We start from the raw sequence: 19,573 nt of genomic DNA, 5'->3' as shown, positions 1-19,573 counted from the left end.
GAAGCATATTATCATTTTTGGAACTTTGGTAATCTGAAAGGGTCGCATACAGGCCAAGTATGGGCAGGAACAGTACAAATGTTTGAGACCTTAGTTGTGTCTTTTTAAAATACGTTTCTGTGTATAGGAGATTAAGTGATCATTGAGGTCAGCCAGTCAGGAATACTGCCTTGCAGTTTTTTCTTGCTTGTCCCTTTTTAGGGAGTACATGAAGGCACTTGCCTATAAGCTATCTTGACACTTCTAATACATGTTTTTCTTCCTGGTGGTACCAGGGATTTGCTCTGGTGTAATACCCTGCTTTTCACCTGAGGTTACTTTCTCCCTTTTCCTTTTTTAAACAACCATACAAAGTCCATTTCATTTACTGAAGTTTTTATTGTTCATTGCTACCAGGAAACAGGATTGACAAATTAAGTGAGCAGTAAGGAAGTGACAAAGTTATTCAACAGTCTCAAAAAACACTAGTCATAGTTGCATAGTTGTTACTAGTCTATACTGGAGTGTAATTTGTTTAGTTTATCTTACCCAGCTATACTTTCTAGTCTCTCTCCTAAATGGTCCCATAATAGCGCCTTTTATTCTTATGTAGGAATTAGCCCCCACCTCCCAATCTTGGGTGGGATTTGATTGGTGGTGTCAGAAAACCCAGATAACTTATAGGAGCCACAGTCTCTCCATTTATAAAATGGGGACAAATGATTATACTTGACATAGGTGTGATAGAAATTAAATGAGTTAATGTGTGTTGTATTAACATATGGGTTTCAGTTCTAGCTTTGCCAGATATTACCTGTTTGACCTTGAACCCAGTCATTGGCCTTTCTGACTGACACACTCAGTTCCCTTATCTGGCAAATGGAGTTAATAAGACTTTGCTACCTAATTCACAGGGCTATTGTGAGGGTCAAGTAAAATAATCTTATGTGAAAGCACTTTGCTAATTAACATTCTGTGCCAGTGCAAGATAGACTTTAATCCAAGGTTGATTCACATTGACACCCCTTTTGATTTAAAAAGATTTCCCCATGCTTTCCAAAGCTTGCTTTTTAATTTCTCTAGATATGGTTCCCCTAGGTCAGAAAGATAATTGCTTATCTGGCCTTCACAGATTAGCCTTTCTCTAAATGTCAGACTACCCAGCACTGGCCTCTAAAACTACTTCTGTGGCCACCCCAACTTCAGTCCCTTTCCTTCAACTACTTGAGAGAGGTTGCTACAATATTAAAATATTTTAAATACACAGAAATATTAATAATTAATCATCAAGGTAAGATGATAGTTCTTTAGTTTTCACTTCCAGCCACTCTTATCGACCCTAATAAAATACTGAAACTGCCACTACCTTCTAAGCCATTGCCTTCACTAACACAAGGCTTGGTAATAATCCTTTAAGACATCAATATGATGATGTAAGAAAGCAAATATTTATTAAATATCTTAGTTTGTGCCAAGCACTATGCCAAAATAGGGGAAATCCCCCTCCTAAAACAAATTGTCCTCCTCAATTTGAGATTCGAACAGTGGTTCTCATAGGGTGAGGGGGTGGGAAGGAGAGTAAGAGATGGGAGGAGGGTAGGAAGGTGGGACATTTTTGATCATTGCAACTAGGAATGCTACTGGCATGTAGAGGGTGTAAAGGCCAGGTATTACAGAACCTCCTGTGGTGAACAGGCCAGCCACCCACAATGTCAAAATATCAGTAGTGCCAAGGTTGGGAAACCCTAGTTTAGAGGAGCAAATACTGTCTGTGGGAAAGATGTTAACTGCTTTCCCATCAGGATGAAAATAATGTTATCCCTGTAGGTGGTAGAATATCAGCATGTCATTTGGCTGTCCTAACAGGGAAGACTTGGGTGTTTGCACGTGGGGTGCCCTGTATCTTGGGAAGCAGAACATGGACTTTACTTCCTCCATTGCTGTATTAAAAGTAAAAAGTCACTGACAGGCAGTAGTAACCTCATACTCCATTGTTTCTTTTTTCTTTCCTTTTATGGATGAATGCTGTTTATTAATCCTGCCGATTGTAAAAGAAGGAAGAAGATGATTAGATTTTCACTCATCAAGAAACTGCTATAAATTCACCTCCCTTCAATCATCAGCTTAATTGGTTTCATAAAATGGCTCCATCACAAATATACCAAAACAGTTCTGTTTGAGTCATCCTTTTGAAATCAACCAAAGGGGAACTCTAGTGTAGCTGAGAATCTGTTTCATTAGACAATATACGCAATCCACATTATGTTTTTCACCACAAAGAAGCATTTCATGTTTTAAAACATTTTCCTTTTTCTTTTTTTTTTTTTTCTCAGCAGTCTTTATGCCTACTCATTTCCCCTTCAAAATAGAAGTGTTCAGAAGATTATGTAAACATCTACCTAAGATTGGTTTTGTTTTTTGCTTAGTGTTTGTTTTGCTTTGTATTTTTTCAGGGCAGGAATTTTGTGTTTGTGTTTAGTAGGTAGTAAGCAAAAGTCTGTGTGCAATGTAGATAATAAAAGAAAAAATGTGTAATGTTGAGAAGGCAACCTGAACAAAAATATTGATTTCCCAGTTTTCCTTCTTTAAGTGAAACTGACAATTATATATTATAGAAAGTGATTCCTTTGGGAAGAGTTGATATTAAAACAATTGTAGTTCACTGGCTTGTAAACAACAAATGATTAGAATGTTTTATTAGTCAAAGTAATGAGACTATTTCTAAGAAATGTATATTTTATTGCTCATTTTTTTTAATGTTTTCTCAGCCTATGCAGAAAATAACACTGGGGCCCCTGAGTGGCTCAGTTGGTTAAGCATCTGACTCTTGGTTTCGCCCTAGGTCATGATCTCATGGTTCATGAGTTCAAGCCCCATGTCAGGCTCTGTGCTGCCAGCGCAGAGCCTGCTTGGGATTCTCTCCCTCCCTCCCTCCCTCCCTCTTTCTGGCCCTCCCCTGCTTGTGCTTTCTCTCTGAAAGAAAGAAAGAAAGAAAGAAAGAAAGAAAGAAAGAAAGAAAGAAAGAAAGAAAGAGGGAGGAAGGAAGGAAGGAAGAAAAGGAAGAAGGAGTTGAAAAAAGAGGGAAGGAAGAAAGGAAGGAAGGGAGGAAGAAAAGAAAGGAGATGAAAAAAGAGGGAAGGAAGAAAGGGAGGAAGGAAGAAAAGAAAGAAGAGGAGGGGGAGAAAAGAAAAGGAGGGAAGGAAGAAAGAATACTATTCTAGAATAGGTTTCTTTAAAAAAATTTGTTGAACTTGGGAAGGTCCCTGCTGATGAGAACATGCTCGCTTTTTAAGGATCAAGCGGAGGTTTAAAATAATAGGTATTATAGAAAACAGTTTTACTATTTTAGCAAGATTTTTTTCTGTCATTTTTTTCCAGTCTCAGAATTAAGGGCATTATTTAGTATTATTTTTGTTAGATCATCACATTAGGATAGAACTGAATATATGTGGTCAGACCAACTAACTTAATTGAATATCAACAGGTGGAGCCAGTAATTGAGTCATTAGAATTTATACATTTACTCATTTCATGTTCTCAAGTGATTGAATTTAGGAATTAATTTTGAAGAATTCCATATCTTACTTAGATTTTAAATACAGAAAATATACAAAGAGAATGAGTGCAATATCACTGTCTAGCAACTGGGTTGCTAGATTCTGAACTATTGTGAAAATCATGACTCTTCAGAACCTAATATAAAGATTCTAACAACTACTTTCCAACAGTCACCTATCAACATGTTTTAGAATTGTAATTGAAGGTTCCTGGAGAAGTAGCTATCATGGCATATGTTATTCATAGTTTAAGAATGCCAGTTTATATAGCATTGACCATTTAAATTTAAGAAAACTGTTTTATCTTGGGTCATTTAAGTGTATGAACAATACTACTAAAGTGTTTTATTATAGGTTTCAGATTATTAGATACAGAAATAGAAGCCACGTTTTAGTGTGTTCCTGTGATTGAAACTTTGATATCACTGATAAAATGTCCCCAAATCAGGCCTTCTAATGTATCTAAGCAGACTAAGAATAAGTATAATTGGAAATCTATTGTTTTTCTTGGCTAATTAGGCCAAGGGCTCCAGGAAGTATAGAATGGTGGATGTATGCTAGCCCTACTCTAGTTATTTGTCAAAATTAAAAATTGTTCCTTTTGCTGTAGAGGCAATGGGGCCAAATCTATGTAGTCCTATATGTACATTACTTATAAATTCTTATGTTAGAAGATGGTCTCATATTTTTTTTACAGCTCCAAAATTCTCTTCATTCTCCTTTAGTCGCATCATTTTTAGAGATGAGGAAACATTGCTTTGTTCAAAGAGAGCTAGAACTAGAACATAGGCTAATATTTGCTAACCATGCTACGTGCTAGTGTCAGCCAAATATGGGCATTCATTTCTATCACTTCCAGATTTCAGATCACTGTACTTACTAATACTATATAATACCATTTAAAGTGCTTACCTCTTTAAAGTTTATTTTAAAAGGAACATTTTACTACTATAAATGGAAAATTATCACTTCCTAAAAATACGAAGTAACTCTAAAAAGGAGTCCAAATCAAGACGAAGCTATGCTATTAAAATTTAATATAAACTTTAAATTTAATTCTTACTATTACATTTTTAATTCTTGCTGTTCTTGGTCAGAAATGTGTCAAAGCAGTGTTTTCCTATTTGATGGCAGTACCTTAATTGTCTAATAAGAAAGGCACAGTTAAAGCTTCTAATTAAGCTTTACTTAGCGTTTTGTTATAATAGGATGCTTCTTTATGGGGGAAATAAGAAGGTATGAATTCTTGTTCATATTAAAGTATGATTTAACATAGATCAGAAGGTCTTGTTAGATGGAACCAAAATTGTTCTTTAGTTAATTTGAATTAATTCATTTTAAAACTCTTAAATTTTTACACTGAAGATTTTAGTTAGCTTTATATTGTTTCTTTTTCCAAATGAGGGATATGATCAGAATAGTTTATTTTACTGAAATAAAACATTTCTCTGGGGAGAAATTCATCTGGGGAGATGCAAGGAGTTTATAGTGTATCTGAATGGAGGAGATGTATGTTTTATTTAAATAGTTCTTAAGCATGGGGGTACCTGGTTGGGTCAGTTTGTTGCACGTCCACCTCGGCTCAGGCCAAGATCTCACGGTTCGTGGGTTCAAGCCCTGAGTCAGGTTCTGCACTAACTGCTCAAAGCCTGGAGCCTGCTTCAGATTCTATGTCTCCCTCTCTCTCTGCCCCTCCCCTCTTTGTCTCTCAAAAATAAATAAACATTTTAAAAAAGTAATAAATAGTTCTTAAGCATGTTTTATTTCTTTAAAATAATTTAGTGTTTTTTAAATTTACTAATAAAAATTAGTGTGTTTATCTGAATTGTTGGTCTAAATGTGTATTTCAGTTACAAGAGATAAAAGAGGGTGAAAATGGCTAAGCCTTTTCCTTTTGCTTGTTCTCATTCATTGGGCTACAAATGTTGTTGTCTGTGTTGTCTTCTCTCTGAAAGTGCTGCTATAGAAGCTGTATTTCACTGTACTGTAGAAAGGCATTTTTTTTTCATGAGTTTCCTATCAAAGCTGTTGGTGGATGTAAAAAACCAGGAGACTTTCATGGGTTAGCTAGTAAGAGTTTTGTTGTAAAACCTTTGTAACAGGTCTAACAAGAAGACCATAAAGAGAATAGATGTAGGAATACCTGATCCCATTAAACTGCTGATAAAGTAGACAGGCTAGTATTATGAGGATTGTTTATAGTAGCAGTTTTTGTGGCTTATCAGAAGTGTTATTCTTGTTTTCCATATGTGTGTCAAATTTAAATTTTTTAATAAGGCTTTTTTTCTCTTTCTCTTTCTTTTCTTTTCTTTCTTTCTTTTTTTTTTTTTTTTAAAGAGTGAGAGTACTTGTGAGCCAGGGAGAGGGGTGGGAGGTGAGGGGAGAGAATCTTAAGGAGGTTCCATGCTTAGCACAGAGCCTGATGTAGGATCTCAATCCCATGACCCTGAGCTGAAATCAGGAGTCAGATGATCAACTGATTGACTCACCCAGATGCCCCTTAAATTAAGCTTTTTAATTTGAGGTCATTGTAGATTCCTATGCAGCCAGAAGAAATAATACAGAGATTTTGTATACCCTTTACACAATTTTCCCCAATGGTGATATCTTGCAAAACTATAGTAAAATATCACAACCAGAATATTGACACTGGTAAAGATACAGAACATGTCCATTCACCACAGGGGTCCTTCCTATTGTCCTTTTGTAGCCACACCTACTTCCCTTTTACTCCCACCCCCTCCTTAACTCCTAGCAAGAATTTATCTGTTAACCATTTCTATAGTTCTGTCATGTCAAGAATGTTACATAAATAAAATCATTTGTGTAACCCATTGAGGTTGGCTTTTTTTACTCAGTATCATTCTCTAGAGATTCATCCATGTTATTTCATATACCAGTAGTTTGTTCCTTTTTATTGCTGGGTACTATTTCACAGCATAGATGTATGACAGTTTAATCATTCACTCAGTAAAGAGTATCTGGATTGTTCCCAGGTTTTGGCTATTATGAATAAGGTTGCTATAAAGATTCATGTACAGGTTTTGTAACATAAGTCTTCATTGCTCTAGGATAAATGTCCAGGTGTGCCATATATAATTGTCTTAAATATTTCCTTTACATACACTTAGAACCACATCAGATGGTGTTAATTTTTGCTATAGCTTTCAGACATAATGTAGAAATTCAAGGAAAGGAAAGCGTATTGTATTTACCCATACTTTTACTTACCATGTTGTTTCTTCTTTTCTGATGTTCTAAGGTTCTTCTCTTTTATCATTTCTCTTCTTAGAGAATTTACTCTAGCCATTCTGTTAGAGTAGATCTGTTGGTGACAAATTTTCCCTCACCTGAGACTGTCTTGATTTCTCCTCCATTTTTGCTGGGTATAAGATTCTGAGTTGACAGTTGTTTTAGCACCTGAAAAAAATAAGCTACTTTCTTATGGCTTCCATAGTTTCTGGTAAGAAATCCACTGTCATTCTAATTGCTCTTCCCCCCTCCCCCTCGCCCCCTAAGTAAGATGTAATTTCTCTTTCTTTCTAATTGCTTTCAAGATTTTCTTTGCCTTTAGTTTCAGAAGTTTAATTATGATGTATCTTGGAGTGGATTTTTTCAGGTTTATGCTGTGTGAGATTTGTTTAGCTTCTGGAATATGTGTTCCTCTTTCCAAATTTGTTAAGTTTTTGGCCATTATATTTTTGAATACTTTTTTTAGCTCCATTCTTTCTCCTCTCTTTCTGGGTTCCAGTGATACAGACATTAGATCTTTTGCTGTGGTCCCACAAGTCCATGAGGCTCTGCTCTTCCTTTTTCTTTCTTTCTTTCTCTTTCTTTGTTTCTCTCTTTTCTTCTTCTCCTTTCTTCTTTCTTCTTTCTTATTCTTCGCCTATTTTCTCTCTTGTTAAGATTAGGTAATTTCTATCTTCTGGTTCACTGATTCTTTATTATGTCCCTTCTGTTCTGCTGGTGAGCCCATACTAAAAAGTGAGCTTTTAAATATTGTTTTTGTTGTTGTTGTTGTTGTTGCTTTTTTTGTCAAGACTTTCTATTTTTTGTTTGTCCCATGTATGTTTCTGATTGCTTACTAAAACATTTTTATCATAGTTGGTTTAAAATCTTTGTCAGGTAATTCTGACATCTCTGTCATCTCAGCTTTCATATTTATTGATTATTCTTTTTGCATTGTCTTAAAAATCTTTCTAGTTCTTACTATGATGAATGGTTTTCTGTTGAAACCTAGACGTTTTGTCATTATGTTCTGAGACTCTGGATGTTATTTAAATCTGCTTCCACTGTCTTTTTCTGACACTGCTTTGGCAGGGGAATAGGGACTGCCTCCTTGTTACTTCCAGGTAGACCTAGAACTCCAGGTCCCATACTCAGCCTTCATTGACACCCAAGGGAAGGAGATCCTTGTTACTGTCAGATGAGGGTGGAAGTCCGGGCTCCCCATATGGTCTCCACTGACATAGCTAGAGTAGGGGTGAGGACATGTTACCAACCAGGAGGGTGGAAGTCCTGACTCCCTACTTGGCTGCCCTTACAAATACCTTGGTTGTCAGGGGCAAGGGACTCTTCATTATGGCCTTCTGAGGTGGAAGTCAAGGCTCCCCATTTGGCTCTTGCTTGTGTGGGCAGTGGTAGGGCCAGTGATTTCTGTGGTGGTTGGCTGCAGTAGACTAGCTATTGTCAAAAGTTACCTGTCTTGCTAAGGCTGCCCCTTTCTCCTTCCTTTAACTAGAGTGAACAAGCTTTGGAGGTGGCTTTTTTTTGTCTCTGCCAATTGACATTTCCAGATTACTGGATTCTCTCCAGCTCTAAATCTGGGATATATTAAGCAAAAAGAAAACCCAGAGAACTCAGCACTTTGTCGTTCCTTGTGCTCCAAGGTCCCTAGCTGGTCACCTTCTCTACTTTTCAGAGTCTTCCTATATTTTATATATAATATCCAGAGTTTTTAGTTGTAGTTAGTGCAAATAATAGGGAAAAATACTCCTACTCTATCTTCCTAGAAGTGGAAATTTCCAAATTTACATTTTTAAACTATTTAAACAGTTGGACCAAATATATAACCACTCTTCGGAAAAATGTCACACACCTTCTATATAATGTGATATATTTTGCATAATATTGTACTCACAAGGACTGCTAGAAAATAACATCTTTATTTTAATTTTTTTTAATGTTTACTTATTTTTGAAAGAGAGGCAGAGTGTGAGCAGAGGAGGGACAGAGAGAGAGACAGACAGACAGAATCTGAAGCAGGCTTCAAGCTCTGAGCTGTCAGCATAGAGTCCCATAAGGGACTTGAACCCATGAACCGTGAGATCATGATCTGAGCCAAAGTTGGATGCTTACCCAGCTGAGCCACCCAGGTGCCCCAACATCTTTATTTTAACTGAAATTCATTGTTCATATTATTAATGAAAACTTTTCCCTCTAGGAGATAATGCTAAAGGTGTCCAAGGCTCCTGACCAGTGAACAAAGATTTGAGAAAGACAGCCAAGCTCATGTTTTCTCCTGATCAAGAAAATCATCCATCCAAAGCACCAGTAAAATATGGTGAACTCATTGTCTTAGGGTAAGTTTTCCCCATCTGATGACACATAAAACTGAATAATAGGTAGTAATTTTGGCATCTAAATCAAACCTTTTTAGAATGTATTTCCTACCTATTTCCAAAAACAATTTAGAGCTACAAGGTAATATTATCTCAAAATAATGTTGATAATATTAAATCAAGAAACTCTTTCAATTCTCATTTTTATGCCATCTCTTGTAAGTGCTCTAATATGCATAAATTTTGCCTCACCCTCACCCCCAGAAAGCACAAATCCTCTTAAGATAAAATAATGTATTTATCTAAAGTCATATAGTCATTACATTTGTCTTCCCTATCCTATCTTTTAGAAAAGTTTGCCTCAGCTGTCTTTACCAAAATCCCTTCCCCCCTTGAGGTCATTTCACATAGGTTAGCATTTATTTGTTACTTTATACCTCTGAGGAAGTTGTTGCTTTGGGCTTATGGCCCTGTGCTGCTTATGATAGGGTTGTATAGACATAATGATACGATGACTTTGAAGGCCAGGATCTCACTACTTATTTGCTTCCTAAATATTCTCATCCATTTACATAAACACAATCTAAAGATTAAGGAACAAATGATTCCATTATTTCAATTTATTCAGTCTAAACTTGCATTAATCAAAACAGAGACACAATATTAGTTTACTAGCTAGAAATCTCAGAAACTAGAAATTGCAAAATTTACTTTCCCTTTCTCTTCTGTCTAGAAAACAGCTCTCTGTACATCACAACATGCTTTAGAATCAGGTTGGTACAAGTTCTTGTTTAAGTGAGAATGTGTCCATTGTTTCAGATGAGAGAGTAAAAGAAACTAGACAGATCATATGGAGTTAATGACCTTGACTGGAAGTCAGGAATGCTACATTCCAGTACCTATTCCAACATTGCAATTATATATGACCTTGTGCAAGTTACTTAACCATTCTAGGCGTTAGGTTGCTCTTCGGTAAAATGACAGACAAGATCATCTAAGACCCTTTGAAACCTAAAAATAAAAACAGCTTAAAAGATTAGAAACTTATGTAGTAACTACAATGTTATAATTTCAAATCACATAGATCTTAATGTATTAATAACAAACAGCTTTTAAGTACCAAAAAATATTCCAAATTAAATTCTTCTGCCAGGAAATTTGAGTCCTTTGAAGACTAGAATTGATTTTTTTTTTTTTTAATGTGCATAAACACAAGCAGTAGAGGGGCAGAGTGAGAGGGAGAGAGAAAATCCCAGGCAGCGATTCAACTCCCAGGAGTTTGATACTCAACTGACTGAGCCACCCAGGCATCCCTGAAGACTAGAATTTAAAATTGAGTATATGGTTTAAACTGCCTTTCTTAGCCCACAGTTTCTCATTTAACCCTCAGTTAGTGGTTGTCTCTGCATTGGCACTCTTGGTATCTTAAAATACAAATAATACTTTTCAGCCCCCTAGGAGAAATAAAGCTGGATATGGTTGTCAGTTTGGTGTTGTCACTACTTAGAAAAGAGCTTTGAGCGATGGTAACTCAATGAGGGAGGGAGCATATTCCCAGAAGAGAAACAAGTCATGCAACTTGGCAGACAGAAGGGTCAGGTACCCACAGTGGGTCTGGTGGCAACACACATCCTGGAATGAGTAGTGTATTAACTAAGAGGCACTGCTCTGAACTCTGATTAGCAAGGACTTTCTCCAATAGAAATCAGTGTGTTTAGTTTTGTGTAAAGAGTTAGTATAATTTCTGTATGTGGCAGTGTAAGTTTCTTCCTCTTCCTTCTCAGCCACTAATGTAGGCCATTTTGCAATTATATTCTCCTTCAACCTCAAAACTGGCCCTAGTCCCTGCCTCATTTTCCCTCAGATTGACCAACTATATATGAGAGACTAGCAAACCAAAGATTTTGTCAGAGGGCATGGGACAGTGAATGAGGAGATTATTATTAAGGCACTGTTCGTGCCATAATGAAGCAATAAAGAATGAAAAAAGCATGACAAACACCTGGATTCAAATCCTAGTTTTTCCATTATCACTTGTGTTACCTTCAGAAAATGGCTTAATTTCTCTGAGCCTCTAAGGAATCTTATTCCTCTGAGGAATAACTTAATTCCTAGCCTGTAAAGGTTGAGTGATGCCAATCTCAAGAGTTTCTATGAGGATAGATTAAATGAGATGTTATGTGGTAAAGAACACAATAGTGCCTAATACATAGTAAACACCCAGTGTTTTGGTGTGAACTTCTTTCCTATTCAGTCCTCACTTACTTGCTTATTTTCAAGATATATATGTTATCATGGAGAAATGATTACGAGATCTGAACAACAAAAGTATATTTAATCACTACTTATCAGGCATCTCCTTTGGACAGGTTTTGCCAATGTGTATGTGAATGTGTATGTGTGCATTCAAGTCACTGAGATTATCAAACAAATCTAAAAACTCTCAAAAGTTAAGTTGTTTAACTGACAATTAAAGGAGATTCTGTTTTAGACAATTCATACTGGACTTTTTTAAAGGTTGTATTAGCACATGCAAACATTTACCTTTAAAAGATACAGAATGAGTCCTAAGGAATCAGATATGCCATTAATCAGCTCTTGATTATCTTGAATAAAAGAGGGAAGAAAAATACATATAACTTAAGACTATTTATAATCCAAAAAATACTTCTTTGTGACTTGGAATGTAACCAAAATCTCATCTTGTTTCATACTTGTAGACAGCTGGTCTGGGGATCAGCAGTGACTAAATGGAATTTGAGATACTTACAATGTGCTAATAAATGATTAATTGGGGATTGATTCTTATTGTAAGGCAAAAGTAAAGCATTTAATTTAAAATTGTGTGGTTCTTAAAAGAGATCACCTAGACTTTTTCCCTCCACCAGGTATAATGGATCTCTCCCAAACGGCGATAGAGGAAGAAGGAAAAGTAGGTTTGCTTTGTTTAAAAGACCTAAGGCAAATGGGGTGAAGCCCAGCACTGTGCATATTGCTTGTACTCCTCAGGCTGCAAAGGTAAAAAACAAACAAACACAGATTAAAATAAATCTGTTAACTTGGAGAAATTGAAAGACATGTACATGTTGTTTATATTCTCTAGCATTCACTTCACATTCTGTACCAGAAGTTTCCTTTTGTTTGGATGGGAGAAGACTCTTTGGAGACATAATATTTGAAGGGCTGCCATATGGAAGGGCATCAGACTTTTTTTTTTTTAAGTGACACACCAGGATCAGTGGGTGGAAATTAGAAGGAAACATTCCCTTTTCTTATTTAAAAAAAAAAAAAAAAAGGTAGGTTTGTGCCAGGGCTTCCACTATTACCAAAGGAGGTCTTGCCTGGGCTGGGCAGGAATGTAGTATATAATAAGCATACTCAGGTTCTAGAAGCATAGTTTGGATGAGGTGATTTTTCTAAAGTAAGGGTCTTTATCAGAGATTCTGTGTACGCTCATATGTTTTGTTTGCTCATTTTATGACCCTCATAGCTTTTTTTCTTTTTTTTTTTTTCTTTTTTTTTTTTTATCACTAGCAGGACAAAGGGGCAGAGGTCAGGGGCGGGAGAGAGAGAAAATCTTAAGCAAGCTCCATGTTCAGAGTGGAGCCTGATGCGGGGCTTGATCCTATGACCCTGGTGACCATGGTGACCATGATTTCGTGACCTCAGCCAAAATCAAGAGTCTCCTGACACACCCAGGTGCCTCTGACCATCATAGCTTTTAATATAGTGCCTTGAACAAAGTAGACCTCAGTAATTATTAAAATGAATCAAAGCTGTAAAAGCAAATACCCAGCTGTATCTACAGTTTAACTTCTCAGTCTCCTCACATATTTAATGCTCTTAGCTCCTTTTTCTTTCCTTATCCAAATCTCCAGAACTGGGCCCTCATTTCAGAACACTTGGGCTTTTCCTGGAGTGATAGACAATTAGGGGGAATTTCAAATCTTTACATTTCTATGAATTCTTCTACTTCCAATTTTGTAACACAAACTGTATTTGATATCGTGTTGAATGAATAAAAATTACAAAGTGTTTCTGAGCTTCTGGAAATACCTATGTTTTTAGCTAAGCAGCCCCAGGATGTGCATCAATATTATACCATCTGAGGCGTATCTTTGTCAGCTAAATAAATGAGAGAGAAATTGACATGTGATGACTTGTTTTAGGTCATAACTCCAGTCCTGAAGTTAATTGGATTTGTTTGTGTCCAGTGTAGTGTCTAGAACAGTCCTCTTGCCTTGACGAGGCCTTCTCTATTACTGTTTGAGACCCAGTAAATGTAGAAAAGGGACAATTTCTTTTAAGTGTCTCTTTTTGCAGAGAAGGGATGTGCTAAGCAGGTAGTGAAAGTGAACGGCTAATTGATCCAACTTGAGGAACTTTATTCCAGAATTGCCTCTGCAGGAGTGCTGTTGCATTTTGGGTGTGCCATTTCTATGCAGGATTGTCCTGTATATTGCAGGACATTTAATATTCTTGTCCCAACCACTAATGCCATTTAAGCCTTCAAATCATTGTGACAGCCAAAATATGTACCTACATATTTCCAAGTGCCCCTTACACAGCTAATACTACCTGTGGTTGAGAACCACTATCATAGGGAAAATATTTCTGATCCCACTTTTAAAATACCCTATTCTGGCAGTCATCTAGGATATGATTAAACCCTGCTTTTCAGTCCAGTGAGAACTTAACTTGACATAGTTCTTATTCTTAATCTAAGAGTAGGTTTAATAGCTAAAAAAAAGCCAGGGATTACAGTCTCAATGTACACAAAACCCTGTGTTTTCAAATCTCTTTAGCCATTAAGAATTAACTTCTAAGGTTCTGGGCAACTATTTGATTGAAAAATCATTGGTTTGTGCTGAATTAAAGTAATTCTAGGTTTTAAAGCCTGTAAAACGATTATATAATGTTTATTTTTAAAATGTTAACAACGTGCATGGGAATGGATCTACAGTGCATTTAATGAGGTTGGATACCTCTGTGAAGAGAGGAGAGTAAGAAGAACATGTAAGCAGCATTGATATTACCTGTTGAATTTAATTTCTTTTAAGAAATCAGAAGTAAAAGTGGCATTATTATGCTTTGATAGAGCTGGGTAGTTGGTACCCAGGTGTTTTGTTTATTCTCTTTAAATATTTGAAAATTTCACAATCTTAATTAATTTTAAAGCTACTGGTTTAGGGCTTTATCTATTACAGATTACCTACAAATTGAAACCAAGTAAAGATTTATGATACCAAAGTTCTAGTTAAGAAACATTTTTAAATTTAGCTTCTTTGCTGTGTATAATCATTCTTTTCTGTTTTCCTTTTATGCAGTCTGTTTCCACTTCCTTTGTGTAGGTTTTCCCCCTTTCTGATATTATCTTCAACTCATATACATAGAAAATGCCTGAAAACAAAACCAAAAAGTTCTTTTTAGCAATGTTTTTAGTTTGGGATAAGTCAGAAGTACAGTCGTAAGCATTATGTCCATTTCCTTTGGTAATGTTTAATCATTCTATGAATTTTTCCATATTTGGCCCAGCGTATGGCAAATATTTGTCATCTATAGAGCCACAGAATGGTTAAAACCAGTTAACTCTGCTTGTGGTAACTTAATATAACTCTTTGAGTTACTTTAAAAATAATTTTCTTCATTATCTTGAAAAATACTGTATTTTCTCCTTATTAGAACAGTATTCAGTACTGTTTTCAGTTTCTACATGGGACTTGATTTTGATTATTTTATCATTTAAAATATTTGTAAGGGAGATCCATATTTTATAGTGTTTTTATACCATGAAATTATGTTCTTACTCTATAACATCTTCAGATTATTTTTACACCCCACTCGACCCAAGAAGCTACTGTCACAGCTGAGGTTATGGAAGAGTTATTAATTTCTCCCTTAAATTTTAGGAGAAAATATGTCAAGTATGTAATACATTACTTTTCTTTTTTAAATTTGATTTGATTACCCTACCAGCTAATTTTTGCTATTAATCTTTTCTTTCTTAGGCAATAAGCAACAAGGACCAGCACAGCATATCGTATACCTTATCTCGGGCCCAGACAGTAGTGGTTGAATATACTCATGACAGCAACACTGATATGTTTCAGGTATTATGACATCTGAATTTTTTTTTCCTTAAAATAAAAAAGTTAAAAACCTATTGTCAGTGACTTTTCCTGTGTTCAGATTAATGATTAGTATATTTTAACCACGTAGTTCATTAAAATATATTTTGATTTCTAAATCTCATATATAGAAGTCAGCATAGCATGGTTAAGAAATGAGCTCTGAAGTCAGAATTCCTAGTAAACATTACTTAGCCACTCTATGCCTCAGTTTCCTACTATGAAGTGCAGATAATAGAGCTTCCCTCATAATGACATTTAGGAGGCTTAAATGTGTTAGTACATGTGAAGTGCTCAAAGCTCTGCCAGGTGGCTGGTAAACACTTGCTATTAATAATAGTAGTTATAATAATAGTTCAGTTAGCTATTATCCCAAAAAAGGAACCAAGAAATATTCTGCACATATTTATGACCTTTTTTGCCACTATTTCCCACCTTCCTCTCAAGGCAACAAAATGTATGGGCAGTCTGTAACTGTCCATATCATGTATGTGTCAGGCTTGTTTTCCAGCACATATTTGCTCCAAGCTACTACTGATGCAGTAAAAGGTTTTTTTCTCTCATTTTTGTACCAATCCAGTGCTGATTGGTACATTGGTAAACTTGATATATGATAGAACAGTCAAACCGAAAGATGAAAACTAAAATCATGGTCTTCTCCTTTATTTGGTTTTGTAAAGCCCTGGGTTTTTCGGAAACAAATAGGACATTACTAGTACCTGATAATGTTGCTCTTATAATTACTGTCCCAGTGACTTTGCAGTTTTTCTTTATTTACAAGATTGAATTGGAAAGGCCTGGGATGTCTTTAATTATAACCAGTAACAAAATATTTCTCTGAAGTCACTCACTGCCCTTCTAATAGAATACTGAAATTTCTAGAATAGTGTCTCTGTAGTTAATATTAGAATATGGTTGTATGTTTATGTCTTTCTTGCTTTTCCCAAAAAAATTTAAAATAAATAACACCCTTAATGAAGATGAAGGTTGGGATCTTAATGAGAACCTAACACAAGCTTTAGGATGATTTCCACATTTTTTTTCACTGATAGCCAGTTAAAATGAATGTGCCTAATTAACTTTTTTAAGAATCAAGATGCTATCTAGATGTTTGACCCCAGAATTTTAGTTTTAGATAATACCTTAAATTTATTTGTTTATCCCTTATTTTTTGTCAATAAAGTTACTGAAATCTTGTGAATTCAATGTTACAAAGTTAGGTGGGGGCAAAATTGGGATTAAACCAGGCATTCTGAATTATGGAACAGTGTCTTTACCATCTTATGAAGGTCCTTAAATAAGTTGCGCCATTTTTGGTTTTCTCCTTTTCAAAAAGGAATGGAGAGTTTTTCCCAATATAATAGATATGATGCTCCTTCTACAAGCATTATGTGTATGGAAAATCCAAACATTTCTATATCAAAAAAATGGAGATACATCAGAAACCACCCTGATAAATTAGCCAGTCTTTGAGAAACTGGTTGTATACACATTCTAGGATTGCTTCCAAACTGAACAAGATAATTTATTGTTCAATTCATTAGCTATACAAACTCCAACTCTGCATTGGTGGACACTGAAGTTAAATAAAGGAGACATTACAAGTTGATTGTATTCATAGCCTACACTGGTAGTCTAAATGTGAAGCTTCTGATTGGATTGAAGAAGGGTGAGGGAAAGACTTTAATAGTAGTGCCTTTTTATCCCGGCCTTTTTTTTTTCATTGTTTGTTTATTTTCAAGAGAGAGACAGAGAGACAGCACGAGCAAGGGAGGGGCAGAGGGAGAGAGGGAGACACAGAATCCAAAGCAGGCTTCAGGCTCTGAACTGTCAGCACAGAGCTCGATGTGGGGCTTGAACCCACAAACTGTCAGATCATGACCTAGGCTGAAGTCGGACACTTAACCAACTGAGCCACCCAGGTGCCCCCTTCATTTTTTTTTTTAGTCAAGTTGAGCAGGATTTTGCCAGTCCAGCCAGTAGAAAGGCATTCTGACAAAAGAGATGGCAAAGTACACAGTGTGGTAGATTGACAAGTAAGCTGCTTGTAGCTAGAATATACTTTTCATGTGAATAACAATGATAGGAAATTAAACTGGATTGGTGGGAAGCAAATTGTGAGGTCAGTTTCTAATTATTATAGAAATAAGAAACTAAGAAGTTTGGATAGCCTGTAAGAGACCTTTGGGGTTTTTAATGAGAGTGGGAGATAATAACATGATAGGGATCTATGTTTTTAAAGCTCATAGTAGCAGTTCAAAAGAGAAAGAATTACAAAATTTATCTTAACACACAAAAATTATATTTTGGAATCTGATCATGATCACAGAGGTTTCTTCTCTTTATAAATTCGTGAGATTTCTTCCTTCTTACCTGTCTTTACCAATATTGCTTTGTTGTCTTAAATATCCTCCAAGTCCCAGATCAAATATCAACTCTTCTGGAGTAATCTCTCCTCCCAAATAAGTGCCATTTCTGAATTTCTTGATTCTAAATATCAATCCTCAATCTATTTCCTGGCCTACATCTTTTGGATCTAAAAGAGCCTTGGGACGCCTGGGTGGCTCAGTTGGTTGAGCATCCGACTTTGGCTCAGGTCATGATCTTGTGGTTCGTGAGTTCGAGCCCCGCGTAGGGCTGTGTGCTGACAGCTCAGAGCCTGGAGCCTACTCCGCATTCTGTGTCTCCCTCTCTCTCTGCCCCTCCCCCATTCATGGTCTGTCTCTCTCTGTCTCAAAAATAAGTAAAACATTAAAAAAAACAGAGCCTTTATTTTTGGAAATATTTTTAGTTTCAAAAGTCAGAGACCATTTTCTTTGGCTATTATTATCTTAAAAAGCAGGAAAAGGGACATCCAGTCTTACATTTGTTAACCAACCAATTTCTTTCAAAAACTATCCAAACTAATGACTTACAGTTGATGATAGGACAAAAACACTAAAAGTATTTTATCCAAAGGTGTGTAGGTATGAGGAATTCTTGAGGCTCAACTATGCAAAGAATGACTGAAGTGTCATCTTTGTGGAGGGTCAGTGTTTTTTCTCAGTATCCAGTTTCCTCAATTTTAGATACTACTTTGTAACAAACCCGTGAATGAACTGATCATTTTTAAATGTTTACTTTAAAACCCTGTGACACTTGTCAGTTCTGTCATCTGTTCCACTGATTTCCTTTACAACTTTCATCTTTCAAAATGAAAATTAATTTCTTTACTAGCTGGTACTTCTGAAGATGTTTTAATTTGCTGACCCACCCACCAGAACTCTCCTTAGCTGGGAACCTTATCTTTCAGAAATATGGCCAAGAACCAGGAAGAAAATAAAAAAGGACATCTGGCATATAAAATAAAGGCCACACAGGCCATGGGCTGAAATTCCTTTTCTTTGCTCTGTGGAGACTCTTTTAAGATCTTACCAAGAACCTTTTGAAATACTGTTCTTTGAGGTTTAGTTTTTTTGATTTCTCAACCAATAGCAGAAAAATAGTTAACTGGTTAGAGGAGAGCATGCTGCTAGAGATGAGTATGCCCAACAGTAAGAAATGATAGCTGACAAGCTGACAAAAAACACACAAGAATATCTGTAAAGTATACATAAGACCTCAAAGCAAACCTGTGTAAGCTCTTAACATTAACATAAGGATCAGCATTCTTGTACACCTTTATAGTACCTGAAGACATCACTGCATTTCAGTTTAATTTAAATGGTATTTATGCTTTAATGTCCTTGAGTCATCATAGAAGATTTACTTGTATGTTCACTACATTCTGGTAAAGAAGGTAGAGTAATACATGGTAGGCATATTTCCATCCAAAGGGGTTAAAATTAAAATTTGCAGCCATCTAAAATCTCAGCCATCCGAAGCTCTGCATTCCCTGAGGGTTTCATATATTCTGGGTGGTAAGTTCCCACTTAATTCTTTCTGTGCTCTAAATGATTATTACATCAGAACAAGTTTGACAGATTAGTTTTTTACGGTGTAGATGCTCTCAGAGTTCAGTATAAGTTTATTAAGCTTTAGAAATTCTAGAAGTTTAATGATTTCATCTTATTGTACCTTTCTTGAATGGATTTTCCACTGTATTCCTTTCAATAGGTTTATAGATATTTCTTTTTCCCTTAGATTGGTCGGTCAACTGAAAGTCCAATTGATTTTGTAGTAACTGACACTGTTCCCGGAAGCCAAAGTAATTCTGATACACAGTCCGTGCAAAGCACTATATCAAGGTTTGCCTGTAGAATCATATGTGAACGGAATCCCCCCTTTACAGCACGGATTTATGCTGCAGGATTTGACTCATCAAAAAACATCTTCCTTGGGGTAAAAAGCTGTTTTCCTAAATGAT

The 19,573-nt window shown here is 36.0% G+C and overlaps 1 protein-coding gene across 2 annotated transcripts in view; it reads left to right on the top strand.

The window, feature by feature from the left end:
* PELI1 (pellino E3 ubiquitin protein ligase 1) overlaps positions 1 to 19,573 on the top strand; it is a 57,277-nt gene that overhangs the window by 34,226 nt on the left and 3,478 nt on the right. The window contains exons 2-5 of one of the 2 annotated variants that reach the window (XM_047069662.1): positions 8,983 to 9,121; positions 11,989 to 12,118; positions 15,109 to 15,210; positions 19,351 to 19,548. In XM_047069662.1, coding sequence (XP_046925618.1) covers positions 9,051 to 9,121; positions 11,989 to 12,118; positions 15,109 to 15,210; positions 19,351 to 19,548 — 501 coding nt within the window. In that variant the 5' untranslated portion in view covers positions 8,983 to 9,050. The remainder of the gene's footprint in view (positions 1 to 8,982; positions 9,122 to 11,988; positions 12,119 to 15,108; positions 15,211 to 19,350; positions 19,549 to 19,573) is intronic. The other variant, XM_047069664.1, reaches the window with a different exon arrangement.

Source organism: Lynx rufus, unplaced genomic scaffold (genome assembly GCF_022079265.1).
Source record: "Lynx rufus isolate CCGP_SWC_20201006 ecotype Redwood Valley unplaced genomic scaffold, mLynRuf1.p SCAF_8, whole genome shotgun sequence".
Lineage (NCBI taxonomy): Eukaryota > Metazoa > Chordata > Mammalia > Carnivora > Felidae > Lynx > Lynx rufus.
The sequence above is the reverse complement of the archived record's forward strand: the minus strand, read 5'-3'. Positions and strand labels throughout refer to the sequence as shown.